The sequence below is a fragment of the Aquarana catesbeiana genome, linkage group LG06 (genome assembly GCF_042186555.1).
Source record: "Aquarana catesbeiana isolate 2022-GZ linkage group LG06, ASM4218655v1, whole genome shotgun sequence".
Lineage (NCBI taxonomy): Eukaryota > Metazoa > Chordata > Amphibia > Anura > Ranidae > Aquarana > Aquarana catesbeiana.
The window spans coordinates 119,448,741-119,465,595 of NC_133329.1; the positions used below are offsets into that span (position 1 = coordinate 119,448,741).

The following is a 16,855-nucleotide window of genomic DNA, read 5'->3' on the forward strand; positions in this document are numbered from 1 at the left end:
TCATCGGTTGTTAAGGATGTGGCGGATGGCTTTCCGGCCCGCTGCTTAGCAACCAGCTTTTTGTCAAATTTAGGGTTTTTTTTTGACAAATACCACGTGATACCACCAGCAAAACCCTGGGGGTAATTATCACATGCTTTTTTAGCGCTCTGGTCCATTTGTGAATTGGACTTAAGAGCTTCTTATGCGGTATTTTCCGGCACATTTTTTTTTCCGCATAATCTTGGGAGTTTTTTTGTGAATTGGACTTAGTTTACCGCAAGTAATAATTTATGCAAATGAGTAACATTATACCCTTATTGCATGCTGAAACATTAGTGAATTAATCCCAATTTTGCTGTCTGAAGTTCAATTTAAGACCAAATGACCTGAAACAACGAAGGGTTTTTTTGAAGAAAAAATCTCAATTTCAAGCACAAAACTTTATAACTCTAAACGACTTCCGGTTCCAGCGCCGCATGGAAAGAAGCTAGGACTGTGATGATGAACCTTAGCACCCCAGATGTTTTGGAACTACATTTCCCATGATGCTCGACTACACTGCAGAGTGCATGAGCATCATGAGAAATGTAGTTCCAAAACATCTGGGGTGCCAAGGTTCGCCATCACTGAGCTAGGAGATCTCTGCTCCCGCCGCGCTCCTCTGTAAATCTGCTCGCAGGCCAGCTAACCCCGAGGTACCCCCCCCATTGCTACGGTGGCCAGCCATCAGCCATGGTGGCCAGACTCTCTACAACATGCAAGGAGCTGCAGAACAAGGTCAGGGATCTTGAAAACCGATCGAAGCACAAAAACTGGTTGCCTCTCGTGATATGGCTATTTCTAACGTCTGTGCTGTCAATTCTCCAACTCAGGCCCTATCAGGACATGATCCCCTGGCCCATGCAGATCCCTGAACCTTGTCATCTTATTGGCAGAGGCTTCAACTCAGTTATGCACCCTTCAGAAGATCGCACACCAGGGTCTACCCCACAGACTAACCATGCAGATACCCCTGCCATCCTCGCCCACTCAGTTCCTACACTCCATCTCTGCGATATATGGCGCACATCCCACCCTACCTATAGGGACTACACTTTTTTTTCCTATTTTCACGATTCCTTTTTGCACATCAATTACTTTTTCTTACTCAACCCTGCTTCCCCTAATAACCACCTCTGACATGGGAGACATGGTAATTTCAGACCACTCTCCCATTAGTATTCAATTCTCTGGGCTTAAGTCCCCTTGACTGCCCTTTGCCTGGCGTTTTCCCTCCTATCTAGCAGGCAACGAAGACTTTAAACACACCCTGCGGTCTGCCTGGGCAGAATTTGTGGAGACTAATTGTGCGCATCTTTCTACTCCCAACCTATATTGGGAGGCCGGGAAGGCTTTTCTCAGGGGGTGCATTATTTTATACCTCACAATTTAAAAAAACAAATTTGTCTACAATATTTAAAAGCCAGTAAAACCCTCCATTCGGCCCTCCTCTCTAAAATCATTGCGTCTCGGTTAGCCCGACTTCTCCCTTCAATTCTAGGCCCAGTCAGAATTTGTACCAGGCCGCTCAGTTACTCTGAATATCCGCAAGGTTTTGCTAGCTCTTGAGCATGCTAGGACCCACTCTGACCAGGATATAGCAATTATTTAACTCAATGCAGAAAAAGGATTTTGATAACAATAACTTTTCCTGGTTATTCATGGTCATGAAAACCTTGTCAGGCCCAATTCTCAACTTTATCCAAAACCGTACACCTCTCCGACAGCCCGCCTTGTCACCCCAGACTTTATGTCTTCGGACATCTCTCGCTAAGGGCACCAAGCAAGGATGTCCACTTTCTCTTCTTCTCTTTAATATCGTAGCACCGTTGTCTAAAATCTTGAATTCACCATTGGAGATTAGCGGTATCACGAGTGGCAATCAAACCTTTCACTCTGCCTTATTCGCTGATGACATTCTCCTTTTTCCACCAACCCCTCCTCTGACATTTCCATGCTTCAGGATCTGTTTGCGACCTTCCGTGCCTGCTCGGGCTTACAGATCAATATTGATAAGAGTGAGATTTTAGCCCTCAACCTGTCCATGTCCTCAGGATGAATTGATTCTTCCCCATTCATTGTAGCTAAACACTACATCACCTATCTTGGTATTCACATTGGTAGGGAACCATCTGCCTTTTATAACCTTAATTACTCCCCACTGATGGCAAAGATTTTACGGGAGTTAGAAGCATGGGCATCCCTTTCCCTTTCGCTCTTTGGGAGATGTCATCTCTTCAAAATGGTTTCATTTGCCAGATTACTCTACCCTCTGCAGACTCTTCCTCTCTTATTGAAACACTCGGATGTCCAAAAAAATGTATTTGTCCTTGCTTACTTTCCTGTGGTGTGGTAAAAAACCCAGAATTGCACTTCAAAAACTGTCTCCTGAAGAGCGAAGGTGGGGCGGGTTAGTTAGACTTTATAATCTCTCTTATTTGTTAAGGCAGGGTATCAATTGGTTATCAAAGAAATCTTGTTACACAAATTACATGCTGGAGGGTGCCCTTGTGTCTCCGTTCAATCTCCAAGCCGTTCTTCACTCCAAGTTATGCTCCCTACCTGCTTTTTAAGATCCAATCTGCTAATTAGAAAAACCACTATCGCTTCGAGAGAAGTACGAAGACGACTCGGTCTGCCTTCCACCATTTCTCGATACCTGCCCATATATGGCAATCCAATGTTCCCCCTCCTTAGAATATAAAGCATTTGCCCAGTAGCCTGTCTACGGCCCTTCTACATCCTCAGAGGTAATGGACATTGCTCAAGGTTCCTTCAGGTCCTTCACGGATTTAGCTACGCAGTACTCTCTTCCACCATCCCAGGCACTCCACTACTACCAACTTACCAGCTATCTCAAAACCTGCAATAGCCCACGCCAGAACCTCCTCCAAGGTTCTTTCATTGATGCTATTCTGAGCCGAAATCACTACTCAATATCAGAGATTTATTCTCACCTTCTCACACATCAAACCTCTAAATACTGCCTTGTTCTGTTTAAACCCTGGATACCAGTCCTAGCTAAGGAAGATGCCCCGGAAATGATTCTAGCAGGATACCAGAAAGTCCACTCACTGGTATTTTTGTGAGTCATAGAGAGAGACTCAATTCAAGATCTCTCACTGAGCCTACTATCCTTTGCGCCACAATCCAAAAGACTCTTCTCATTCCTCTGCCTTTGGTGTGCTATCTTCAGACCAACTCTATTCCATCGGCTTTGGGACTGCCCAGCAACCTCCTCCTTCTGGAACCAGGTTTTAAAATTTATCAAATCACTGTACTTAAAGATCCCATGCTCTGTTTCTTCGGATGTGACACCTCGGTGACTTCTCCACCAAAATCTCCCTCAATGGGCCCATTTATGTCTCCTGGTAGCGTGTAGAGCCATAATGCAAGCTTGGTTTAACCCTTCCTGCCACAGTTGTCAGTAAAGCAAGCTCTTCGGACTTTGTTTTTTTATGGAGAAGCTGGACACTATCGTCCAAAACTACAAACCCATGACTCGCTTCATCACCAGGTGGTGCTGCTACATGGAATGCTCCTCCTATTGATTGATGAGATTTCCAGTCATATGAAGCGTTTCCTCTACACTGACTGGTATCTGCAAGCAGATCTGGCTAACTCACTGGGCAAACTTAAAATAGGATACAAAAAAAAAAAACTAAACAATCTTTCTAAAATCTGTGTGAGTGGGTAACTTTATTTTTATTGTCATCTGTATGGAATTTCACTTGCTATTGACAAATATCTGATACATTGCAGACATTTGAGCCACTGGGTGAATCCATTGGTAAGTAGCAGTGTGTCTGTTTGGAGGAACCACAATCTTCCCCATTATATCAAATTAAGGTCACCAAAATCTGCTCAGTGACAGTCTGATTGAGTTGGTGCCTGTAGCAAGCCTCTGAAGGAATAGAAACATGTCTGTTGTATTAGAGTATTTGCAGTTAACCCTATTGATTCCGCAGAAACTTTGAGTAACAATCTCATGGATTCGGAATAAATTGTAAAAACTATAAAAAAATAAAAAATAAAGTTGTGGTAGAGTGGCATTTGTGCAATTGCTAAATAAAAGAGAATATGAGTTGGCTGTAAACGTTCTAAATGTTTAGCTTTCTGGTTTACAATAAATGGCACTGCAGCTCAGTAATGCAAGTAACACGCATTAAGCAATACCCTGGTATGAATGGGTTCTTAATGAAGGGGGAAAACAAAAAAGAAAATTTACTGTTGCATATTTTTGCATTTTTTAAAGGGTCATCTTTAATAATCTCATTCATAGTTGCATAGTTAGTCAGGTTGAAAGAAGACTCAAGTCCATCTAGTTAAACCAATAAAAAAAAAAATGTGTGTGTGTATATATACAATCCCATATGCACAACCTATACCCACAGTTGATCCAAAGGAAGGCAAAGAACCACAACAAAGCATGTTCCAATATGCTCAAGCAGGGGAAAATAATTCCCCCAAGAGGCAATCGGATACCTATAAATGTTCATACCCAGTTATATTATGTACATTTAGGAAATAATCCAAGCCTTTTTTAAAGCAATCTACTGAGCTGGCCAGAACCAGCTCTTGATGGAGTCTATATGCCACATTTTCACAGCTCTTACTGTGAAGAAACCATTTCTCTAGATGTAAAGAGTGGCCAAAAAAGTGAATAACCCCACACCAAGTTCAGTTTTGGACCACTTATGTATTTATACATGTTGATTATATCCCCCCTAATCTCCTCTTCTTAAGAGAGAATAAATTCAGTTCTAATCTTTCCTCCTAGCTGAGCTCCTCAATGCACTGCAATCAGTGGATGGTGAGTTAGGTTGCTGCAGATTTCTGCCCTTACCTCTGTATGGGCTTTAATTTATAAAGCTGGAAGATGTATGAATAGACTACGGAACTAGTCTATTGAGAACTACAAGCTGTCTGCCGCAGTGACAGACTGGACTGGACCTAATTCACAGACCTTTGTGAATGAATGATGGGGCTTTGCAGGCAGAGCTCAGGGGGTGAGATGTAGAGTTGGAACATGGTACACCCTAAATACAGGTGTAGTAAAGTTGTAACATGTTCAAAAAGGTGAACTTTGCCTTTAAATCACAACTGATATACCTGCTCTGTCTTTTATATTGGCTTCTTATCCCCCTACCCAGCAGCCATCAGACTGGGAGATGGGGTTGACGGGATTTGGGTTTGTGTCAGTGGCATCTGTTTGAGATCTTTCTGAGATCATTTAAAATCCATTGACAGGCGCATTTGAATTGTGTTTGACCTATGTCAAATGGGGTTTTCATTTCTGTAGACTTGTATGGGAATTAAAAACTGCACCTCAAGCGAACTAAAGCCCAATGACACAGGCTCTAACAGTGTATTATTGTTCTAAGTGTTTTTTAAACAAGTGTCCCCAGCCCAGGGACTGAGCGGGCGGGCAGTTTGGCCGGTGGGTGAGTGAGTGGGTGGCACGGCGGGCAGGTGAGTGAACGGGCGGCTCGGTGGGTGAGTGGGCTGGCCAGTCGGCAGGTGAGTGGGCGGCTGGCCAATCAGCGGGCGGGAAAGCAGAGAGATGACATCATCTTTCACCGCCCCCGGCGCCTGCCCTCACTGTGCAGGCAGCTGCGATCATTATCTCTCTTACATTATCTCTCTGCTGCCTGACTTCACTCTGGGACACAGGACGTGACATTCCCCACCTTATCAGGAAAGTGATAATTGTAGCAGGCAAGTGACAATCCGCAATGTGTGGCAGGTGACGTGGCAAGTGACAATCCACAATGTGTGGCAGGTGACGTGGCAAGTGACAATCCGCAACATGTGGCAGGCGACGTGACGATCCATGTGTGGCAGGTGACGTGGCAAGTGACAATCTGCATCTGGTGGCAGGCGACATGGCAAGTGACAATCTGCAACTTGTGGCAGGTGACATGGCAAGTGACAATCTGCATCTGGTGGCAAGTGACAATCTGAAACTTGTGGCAAGTGTCAATCTGCATCTGGTGACAGGCGACGTGGCAAGTAACAATCCGCAACTTTGGACAGGTGATGTGGCAAGTGACAATCCACAACTTCTGGCAGATGACGTGACAATCTGCATCTGGTGGCAAGTGACACACTCAGGGCTCCCACTGATTCTGCATTATGGTAAGTTGAACTATTTCATTTTATATAACAATGTAATAAAATAAATAATGCACTTCAATCATCCTGACACCATACAAACCATGGTGCCAGGATGATTGAAGCACTAACACCAGCCATTTCCCCGATAAATTACCTTCAAAAAACTTGTTTTCGGTTAATGCCCCTCCCGAGGCTAGACTCTGGAATCCGCCCCTGCACCAGCCTGGTCACAGATTTACTTTATAGATTTGCACTCACTATTCCTTTAAAGCGGAGGTCCGCCCACCTCACAAAAAATTAAGTCAGCAGCTACAAATACTGCAGCTGCTGACTTTTAATATATGGACACTTACCTGTCCAGGGGGCCCGCAATGTCGGCACCCCAGCTGATCTGCCGCCGCCATTACCAGTAAGAGAAGCCTTTTGGCGACGACGAATAAGCAGATGTTCCACTTTTGGGTTCGAACTCCGCTTTAAGGTCGCATACACACAGGGCAGTAACAAAGGTCAGAGGCGGTTGACTTTTATTTCTGCCTTTAAACACCTCTCTATGTTAGTGTATGTGTCCTTGCACACATACGCATTCACAGGTGTTTAGAGGCCAAACAAACCCCAAAAAACCCAGTTCACTTAAGCGTTTCAGGAGAGGAGCGTTTTGTTAAAAAAAACGATACAATACAATCTAACTTGATCTCGGAAGCAGGCAGGGGCCATCGAGCTTGTGGGCTCCTGAAGCCCGCTTGTCTTTATTTCTGGGGTTTGGTGCAGCTGGCTACCCAGCAAACACCTCCCAATCGCACGCCTGTGCAGTTTCTTCATGACAGGTTGCCATAGCAATGGTAGCATCTGCAGAAGTTCCCACCCTGTTGTTATGGCAAACTGTCAATCAGAGGACAACCTGGTCATTTCTGATCTTCAAATAATGCGAGTATTAGGTGAGATTTTAGCATTAGGCGATTCCCAAGTGACTCGCCTTATGATGTGGCGCTCCGCTTTAAAGAGGAAGTAAACCCTGATGGATTCCTTTCTTTCTTTTACCCTGCAAAGTAAAAGCATATTGTGCTTGTATGCATTGCCTTGCACTTACCTGCAAATAAAGCCCGCGCCGTCCCCGCTGCAGGCCACATCCATCTTCGCCCCTCTTCCTTCCAGGGCCGCGGTCTCTGACTCAGTGACTGGCCGGAGCTTTGTGACGTGACATCACGGCACACTCGCCTGAAGTAATGACACGGGGGCCACTTCTTCACAGCACATGTGCCGATGACATATTTGGCACAGTATAGAGTAAATATCTCCTAAACCGTGCAGCCTTATTCTAGGCTTTACCTATAGGTACAAAAGGAGGTTTACAACCTCTTTAATACAAAAATATTTTCATGCACGCCTAAGAAGTTCACTATAAGGCTTCATGCACACACGGCGTTTTTACAGCTGCTTTTAGCAGCGTCAGACATTTTTTTTTGTGCAGCTTAAAATGTCTCTCCATGTTCTATGTGTCCATGAACACACAGGCTTTTAGGAGCTGTAAGTGGCATAGGTGTTTTCAAGCTGTAAAAAAAAACCAGGGCCAGCGTGTTCTGAGGACCAGCGTTGGAGCTGTAAAAATTTCTGACGCTGGTAAAAGCTGCTAAATGCTGGATACAGCCGTGTTAAGCTTTGTCAAGCTTTTTTTTTTTTTTTTTATGTCAAAATCAATGGTTCTCTATGATAGCCCATTGATTTGAATAGAAGTCGGATCATGATGATCTGACTTGCGGTGTGACTTGTGCTCTGAGGATCTTGAAGGGGAACTTTCGCCAAAAAAACTGGCGTGGGGTTCCCCCCCACGAGCATATTGGACCCTGATTTAAGTGAGAACCCTCATGCCAAAAAAATTGGGGTTGGGTTCCCCACAAAATCCATACCAGACCCCAGCTAGCGACCCCCCCCTCCTGTACCATATAAAGGGGTGTTGGTGCTTTGGGGCAAGGGGGCCCTGTGCCCCCCACCCCAAATCACCTTGTCCCCATGTTGATGGGGATAAGGGCATCTTCCCAACAACCCTGCCGGTGGTGGTCGGGGTCTGCGGGTGGGGGGCTTATCGGAATCTGGAAGCCCTCAGACGTTATTTGGAGGCCCCAACCCCTTGTGATGTCACCACCCAGGGCATGATGGGACATTGATGTCACAAGGGGGTGGGACCTCCGAATGACGTCACTGGGTGGCCCCGCCCTATGACTATATAAATCATGGCACACGGCGGACCCAGCATTACAGCGGAAGAGAGCATTGGGAGAACATCGAATTCAGAGTGGAGAGGAGAACTGGCAGTGAGAGAAGACAGTGGAGAGAAGAGGAAAAGTGGCCAGAGAAGATACCAGAGGGAAGAGAACCAGAGGATGAAGACATTGCCGGAGGGAGAAGAAATCAGAAGGGGATGAGACGCCGGAGCTGCTTTAATAAATTACTTTCTAAAAAACCCCCTTGAATACAGATTCCGATAAGCCCCCCACCCGCAGACCCTGACAACCACCGGCTAGGGTTGTTGGGAAGAGGCCCTTGTCCCCAGCTAAAGCTACTAAAAGCAAGTCTTTACAGCTGCCTTTTCCTAACGTTGGTAGTGGCTTTACAGCTCGTTTTTTCTAACGCCTGTGTATGAGGCCTAAAATAAAATCTACAGCTATAACACATAGAATGTGCACAGTTATCTGCTATATAGGTTCTGAGAAAGGTTTAATGTGGTGTAAACTGCATGCTGTTTTAAGGAAGAGACATTCCTTACCTTACAGTTTTTTTTTTTCTTCAATGTTGTCATACAGGGATGTCCAGTGACTGTCCATCCTGAGATCACTCGGTGTGTTTGATGAGCTCTCAATTCAATTTACCCCCATTTTTGTTGTGGCACCTTAAATCTGCCTTGCTTTGATTACTAGTAGCAGGGAAGAGATGGAACTTGATGTTGTCTTAATGCACATCTGTCACACCACTTCCCCACATGCACAAATTAGATTCCCTTCATTCCGTGGCTCTTGTAATAGAAGGTGTAGAGAAACAGCTTACATCGTGACCGCAGGGGTAAAATTCCTGACAATGTTTGAACCCAAGCTTATTTGGCTCTAATTGTGATTAACGAGAGCAGGGAGCAGCTCCCAGAGAAGACCGGAGGTGGACAGAAAGACATATAGTCCGTTAAGTAGCACAATCTCAGATTTGATGAAACAGATGCATTAGTTTGATAAATCAAGCCATAGTGAAAGGGTTAACAATAAATCAAATAAATCCAACTTGTTTCCGTTTTATTTGTATTCTGGAAGCATCACACAATCTCCCCATTGTTGTTTGGATAGGCTTAACCTTTCCTTTACCAGAGCTGTATTCAGTGTATTATTGGTCTATCCAGCAGAGAGATAGATTACTGGGCTCTAGTTCAAAATATCTTTTTATTACATGTTTTCCATGCTTCTAGGAATTATCATCTTCAGGACACTGTAGGTAGTCAGATTGGATGTCAGTTGCTAGCAGGGCAGGTAGGACTGAGCGTGTCTGGATTGTGTAAACAAAGTTCATTTTGGCATTGTCATGTTGGCTTAGTGCACATTATCTGCACATTGAATGCATCTTTTTTGTCCTGGTTTTGGAGCTTTGCAAGTGAACATCAATTTTAAAATCTTCACTTTTATGATGGAAAAAAAAAACTGTTCTTGGAGGTTACTCCTGCTTTGTGGATAATGAAACTGAATATTTCTATAATGTCTGACAGCTGAAAACAGCAGGAATACTAAGTGGGAGGGTCTGCTTACTATATTCACGTGATCAGTCCCAGTATTGTGCTCGCCATACACTATACGAAAAATCGTCTGAAATTCTGTCATTTAGACAGTTCGTTTTTCGTCCAGTTAATGGGCACAAAATTGATAATCGTTGGGACGTTTTTGAGCCAAAAAAACAAAGGACAAGTTTGGAAATTTTCTGCCGAATGATAAATTGAAAGGTTAATGTGTTTGCAGTAAAACAACAAACAAAGAATGGATTAATTTATTCCACTCGGCGATTTATCGGTCATTACATGATGGCACTATCATTTGCTTTCACGGCCGCATGTTTGTTTTTTTGAAAATGGGTTCGGACGATTTTTCATATAGTGTATGGCCAGCAGTAACAAAAAATCTCTTGGAAAGGCAGTGAGCCAATCCAATAATCAGAAAACTAGATATCTGAGAGTAATCTCTGCACAAACAGCCCACACAATGCCACCTGTTTGCAATGGTTGTGGAAAAATAAACTTAAATTGTTTGCTGGTACAGAAAAACACAGCTACCTGCAAAGTTAAATATAAAATGTACTCTTTAATAACAGTACATTACAAAATGGCTTGTGTATTTAGATCAGTTCTTTAAAGCAGATTTCCACCCAAAAGTGGAACTTCCGCTTTAAGGCCTCCTCCCCAGCTCTTGTTTGGGAAACTAAGCTTTTGGGGAGGGGGAGAACGGGTACCCAATTTTGACAGGTACCCGCTGCCACTTCTGTTCCAGTCGCCTTAGGCAATCAGAAGCAGAAGTTCTCCTTTCCCCTCCCTCCTTTCCGAAGTTAAACATAAATAAACATATAAGAAACTGAGACTTCACTTCACTTCAACCTGTCACAAATCTAGGAAATTTATACTGAAGATCATATCGTATCCTGTCCCTGCTCCTATATATCAGCCATTCTCAACCAGGGTTCCTCCAGAGGTTGCTAGGGGATTCTTTAGCTCTGGCTGACTGTTGGTGCCTGCACACTGAATACTTTCACTGCCATTATGCTATTGTTGGGTGTCCAGTACATTCCTATACCTTTTAGAAGGGGTGAGCTCCCTCCAGGCATACCTGCCCTTAATCTATCCATTATTATATATGTGCTCCAATTTTGAGGGCTCTCAAAATTTATAGAGTAGGACTGCAGTACACTAAGGTGCCATGAAGGGGTGGAGCAAAAAAAACCTGACAGCTCAGGTCAGAGCCGCTGTATTAACAATCCAATGTTAGTATTGCAATCTCGCCTGCTGAGCTATTGTGTTCTGATAGGGGGCTGTCCCTCCGCCAGAATACTTTGGTCAGCACTCTCAGCCACTGGCTGAGAGTGCTGACCAGGAGCTGGTCGGCAGGCCTTTTTCGGTCATGGCCGGGTTCTATCAGATTGGCTGCCGACATTCGACCCGTGTGTACTAGGCTTAAATCTCCCACCTTACCAGCACCATTACATTTCTTCCTCCATGTTCAACAGAAGGCATCAAGCACTTCTCCAGCTTTCTTTTATTTGTTCTACATACCACCTCCAAAGACATCAAACTAGGGCCCCATGCACGCTAGATATTTAGCCCTGGTTAGTGAGACACCTTGTTTAGGTGTGGCACAGGTCACAGGATCCTCCCCCCCGCCAGTTATCTGCTTTGCTTAATAGTTCTATCGTCGACACCACAACACATTGTAGTAATGTAAGGGTTGTGGGGAGGAACCACTGAGAGCTATCAAGAACCAGAAGATCAACAGTCCTGAAAGTGTTGGCTTCCGAAGAGTCTTCAAGTGTCAATTTCCCTACATTGCAGAGGCCTGGACAGTGGGTGGTAAAATATATATATATTTTTTTTTTTTTTGCAGGGAACAGTTTTATTCGCTTTTTGATTTTAGAGAGCATTGCTATTTAGACTGGTTAATCCATAGTATAAAGTTTGTTTATGGCCAAGTTAATACGTAAACAATATCTGCTGTATTATGATGGGTACCAGCAGCCAGAGCCTTGCCTACAGGCCCAATATGCACCAGCAAAACGAAAAAGGGTTTCTGCACTAACTGAAACTTTATTTGAAGTTCCAAAAATCAATATATATTGGCAACCGTTTGGGCGGCAAGCTTTTTTTTTTTTTTTTTTTTAATTTTCACGTTTTTTTATTTATTTATTTATTTTTTAGTCTATGGTACTGCAGGGGTAGGCAACCTCAGCCCTCTAGCTGTTTTGAAACTACAAGTCCCATGAGACATTGCAAGACCCTGACAATCACAGGCATGAATCCTAGATGCAGAGGCATGATGGGATTTGTAGTTTTACCACAGCTGAAGGACCAATGTTGCCTACCCCCTGCTGTACTGTATATATATATATTTCCTTCATAAGTGGAGAAATGCAGTGTCTTCCAGCAGAATAAACACTGTTTCACCTTAAGTGTGTTAATTACTAATGAAATGAATTGTTGCATATTATTTCAGGTCTTGATACTACTATTTGTTTGCTGTACTTTGCAGTTGTAATGGATGTTTTTGACCTAATAAAGGGCTTCCTACCAAAAAACAAAAAAAGGGGGGAAAAGAGAGAATAGGAAAAAAAAAAAAAGGAGGCGAAGGAGGGATACGTCCTTGTCCCGGACATTCGGTCCATGTGGGCAAACCTCACTCCCGTGCAGGGAGAGATTTGGGAGATCCCAATCGGAGTCAAAAGGTGATGCATGTATTACTCAAAGTACATTGATAACCTGTGAATTTTTGAGATACCATGAATTGGGTAACCACTCATGTAGCATTAGCAAAATGAAAACAAGACTGTAAAGGTACTAAAGAGTTCTCACCAGGTTCATTGGCTGATTGGATGCATCCTATGTAGAGCTGTCAACTGTTGGATGTTAGTTCGTTTGGACAAGTCTCTTAAGAAGGATCTGCTAAGGCCAACAATTTTAAAGCAACGTCTAGGCTAGATGAAGCTGGGATCGTGTCACGTATGTGATCTTTCCAGGCTGCCCAGGTAAGTTCAAATCGTTCTCAGGTGTCTTTACAAGTAACAAGCCAGTCTTCTGCTTCCATGATCTCCTTCACCTTCCTAATCCAGTCAAGCTCACTTGGAATATGCTGGATTACTGGTGTGAGGCATTTAGCGGCATTGAGGAGGTGGGGGGAGAGCAGTACAGAACTTGAGTGGATCAGGCAATATAGATGATGCAACTGTTTATCAGTGAATTCACACTTGAGGTCCCGCTACATATGTATTATTTTAATGCCAATAATACTAAGGATTTTTGGTATTATATTTTTTTTATTTATCTATTTGTTGTTTTTATTAGGAACTTTTAGCTTTGAGGTCAACATACTTTCCTGTACACACTTTTGAATTTAGCAGAGCTTTCAGAACTCATTGGGGCTGTAGAGGCAACTATGGTGCTCAGCCTTCTCATTGACAACCACCACAGCTCATAGTTTACAGAGATCAGATTGGTGGCATATGCTGTAACACTGTTAAGATCTTAAATACATACATTGGAAAGAAATATTTTATACTGCAGATGGCTTTTGGCACACTAAAATAGAAAGAGCCCATCTGGTGTTATGTATTACTACTATGCTCATTTATTCTGCATTATACAACATTAAAACATTGCTGGATATTAACGATAATTTCATTATTATTAAAGGTGAACTATGCACATTAAACTTTGTTCATTGTAATTCATAAACATGTTTACAAAATTCTGTAATACTCTCCATGTTGATCACATAAGAAAGTATATATTCATGTTTGATAAGACTAAGAACCCTAACAAATGTAGGATTTTTCCAGTAACAAAGCATAATTGAAATTATTGTGGCAGACCCTATACTAAAATGATTTGTTAGCTATATAGATTTGTAGATTAGACACTAAAAAGAGTCCTGATATTCAATGCAATGCACTCCTGCTTAAAGCATATCTAAACCCAAGTACAAAAATGTAGTATATTGAAGCTTACCATTTTTAGATATGGCAGATTTATCCTTCTTTTTTTTTTTTTTTTTTTTTTTTACTTTTTCATGGTGATCTTTTTGTTAACACTGACCTAGGATGGTGCCATGCTCACATTAGGACAAAACACCCTCCCCTCACCTCATCTTCGGGTACTTTTTTTTTTTTTTTGGCCTGAAGATTGCACAAAACTCACAAACATTATATATTTTCTGAAAGCAGATACCCTAGAGAATAAAATAGTGGTAGTTACAATTTTTTATGACACGTGATATTACCTCAAAGGTCTAGGAAACGCATAATTTCAGTAAAAAACACACTGACGTGAATTTTAGGGCTAACAAGCGCAATAAATTACGAATTTTTTGGCAAAATATAAAAGGCAAAGTTGTGCCAAGTAAATGGATATGCAACATGTCAAACCTTACATTTTTGTGCGCCCTTGAAATGGCATCAAACTTCAGTACCCTATATTTTCTATAGTCTAAGCTTCAAAAGCCCCCTATAGGTATCAGTTTAGTGTTACGGAGGAAGTCTTGTGTTAGAATTATTGCTCTCACTCCGGCGTGCACGACAATATGTAACCTGTGTATTGAAATCAATGTGTTCACGCGTAGGGCCCCCGACGCATGCATTTACATTCACGTGTGTTTATATGTGGGGGGGGCCTCAAAGGAAAAAAAAAGTTTTTTTACTTTAACTTTTTTTTTTTAATCACATAGGGGACAAAAAGCCCCCTATGTGATTTTTTTTTTTGGTGACCAGTTCTCTTTATTGAGATATGCAGGATCTAAAAGACCAGGCATGTCTCCCCTGTGCTCCACTAAATGGTTTGCAATGCAGATCGCATTGCAAAATATTATTTCCTGGCTGAGGTAGCCAGAGACACCGTGAACTTGGCCCGGAAGTGACGTCTGAGACGTCGCTTTCTGGGTCATAAGAAGGGGAGGAGAGAGCACGTGTGTATGCCCGTCTCCTTCCCCTCCAGCTGCCGGTACCCACCATGGAGATCCCGGGCCAGCCAATGGGCAAACAGAGCCCAGTATGCATGGCAGGGGGTGGCGCCGGTTCCAGGGGTGTGTGAAAGTGATCGAAGCCGCTTGAATGCTCTCACCTGACAAGCAGGGAGTCTGCAGCCAGCAGATTGTGTGTAATACCCACCACTGTCAGGTCCGTACAGCGTATGGACCTGGTGGCAAAAGGGTTAAACCCAAAAGCAAACGTATTCTATTGGAGCTTACCAATTCTTAAATGTGATGGCTGCATTAGTTGTCTTTTTAAGCTTTTTTTCTTTTCTCTTCATCTGGTGATCCAGCCAGTAAGTCTCTTGTTTTTTCTCAAGCTCTCCAGTACAATGTGTCAGTTTACGTGGATGAGAGACTTAACACTGGCAAGCGTGATTAAAATTTATCAGATTTTATTTATTCATGCAAAACTTTTATTCCAAAAGAAAATACCTGTTTGCTGTAACTGGTTAAAAAATGTGAGCTGAAATGTGCTTTCAGTTTGTTAGTGTATCTAAATCTGCTAATAAATTTAGCACTTCCGTTGCTGTGTACCACTTATAACTAGAGTGGACATAGTTAGGACAAATGTGTCGATCTGAATGTTAATTGTCTATTACCGTGTGTGTAGTCATATAACGATCAGCCATGACATTATGACCACCCACCTAATATTGAGTTTCCCCTTTTGCTACCAAACTAGCCCTAAACCATCACGCCATGGACTCCAAAGTAGCATTCAGATGATGTAAAAGACCAAGCTGCCTTCTTACATTGTTCTGTGGTCCAGTTCTGATGCTCACGTGCCCATTGTAGGCGCGGACATGGATCAGCATGGGCACTCTGATCTTATCTGTGGCTCTGGAGCCCCATACATAGGAAACTGTGTGTTCTGATACCTTTCTCAGAACCAGATTTAACTTTTTCAGCAATTTGAGCTACAATAGCTCTTGCATTGGATTGGACTACAAGGGCCAGCTTTTGCTCCCCACATGCATCAGTGAGCCTTGCCCTTGACCGTGTTACGGGTTTTCCGGTAACAGGAACATCACACGTGAGCTGCAGTTTTGAAGTTGCTCCAACCCAGTCCTGTTTGACCTTTTGTCAAAGTTGCTCAGACCAATATGCTTGCCCATTTTTTCTGCTTCAATACATCAACTTCAAGGAAAACATGTCCATTTGCTGCCTAAATTACCCCACCCAATTTTAGGTGCCATTGTAACGAGATAATTAGTGTTGTTCACTTTACCTGTCATTGGTCATAATGTTATGGCAGATGAATATATAACCACCTTATAAGGCCAACTGTTTCCATTTTTAGTAACTGAGCATACTGTATATGCAACCAAATGGTCTTCTGGAACAGTGTTGCAGATGACAAAATGCTTCTGAGTGTATTATTATTCCATGCATGTCACTTCATATTGTATTCTCCATGCTCCATTTCTCTGCAGGTTGAAAATTGAGGAGCTTGAATCTGAACGTGGCCGGCTAGAGGAGGGAAACAAAGTCCTGGAGATGAAGCTGGAGAGACTATGTCTTAGCGTAAGTAAGAGAAGAGGCTTTTCTGTCTTTGTCATCAAATCCTCCTGACACACGGGTCTTTGGCCATCAAACTCTGTCATCACTCTCATGTAAGCAGTAATGCTGACTGGCAGCAAGAGAAGGTCATAAACAAATAATGGTTGATGTTCACACTTCCCAGAGTCTGCCTTTTTAGTTGGTCCCCATCTTTCCACATGTCACCAACTTTCTTATAAGGTGGACATCCCTCCCTCTACGTTATATACTATGTTCCCTACATTGGGGCAGTAGTCTGAGTTCGCTTAGCAAAGCCAGTTACCAGTAAACATTTGTTTTTTTGGCACATTACTATTCTATTCACCTTAATGCAGACTAAATTCTATTTAAATTTATATAACAAACATAATTGGGATGCTGCACAGATAATGCTGCAAATTCAATTTATTGTTCATTCAAGGTAAACAAAC

The 16,855-nt window shown here is 42.8% G+C and overlaps 1 protein-coding gene across 1 annotated transcript in view; it reads left to right on the forward strand.

The window, feature by feature from the left end:
• Positions 1-16,855, forward strand: part of MAD1L1 (mitotic arrest deficient 1 like 1) — a 1,251,441-nt gene that overhangs the window by 672,021 nt on the left and 562,565 nt on the right. Inside the window, exon 15 of the mRNA XM_073636726.1 lies at positions 16,319-16,409. Coding sequence (XP_073492827.1) covers positions 16,319-16,409 — 91 coding nt within the window. The remainder of the gene's footprint in view (positions 1-16,318; positions 16,410-16,855) is intronic.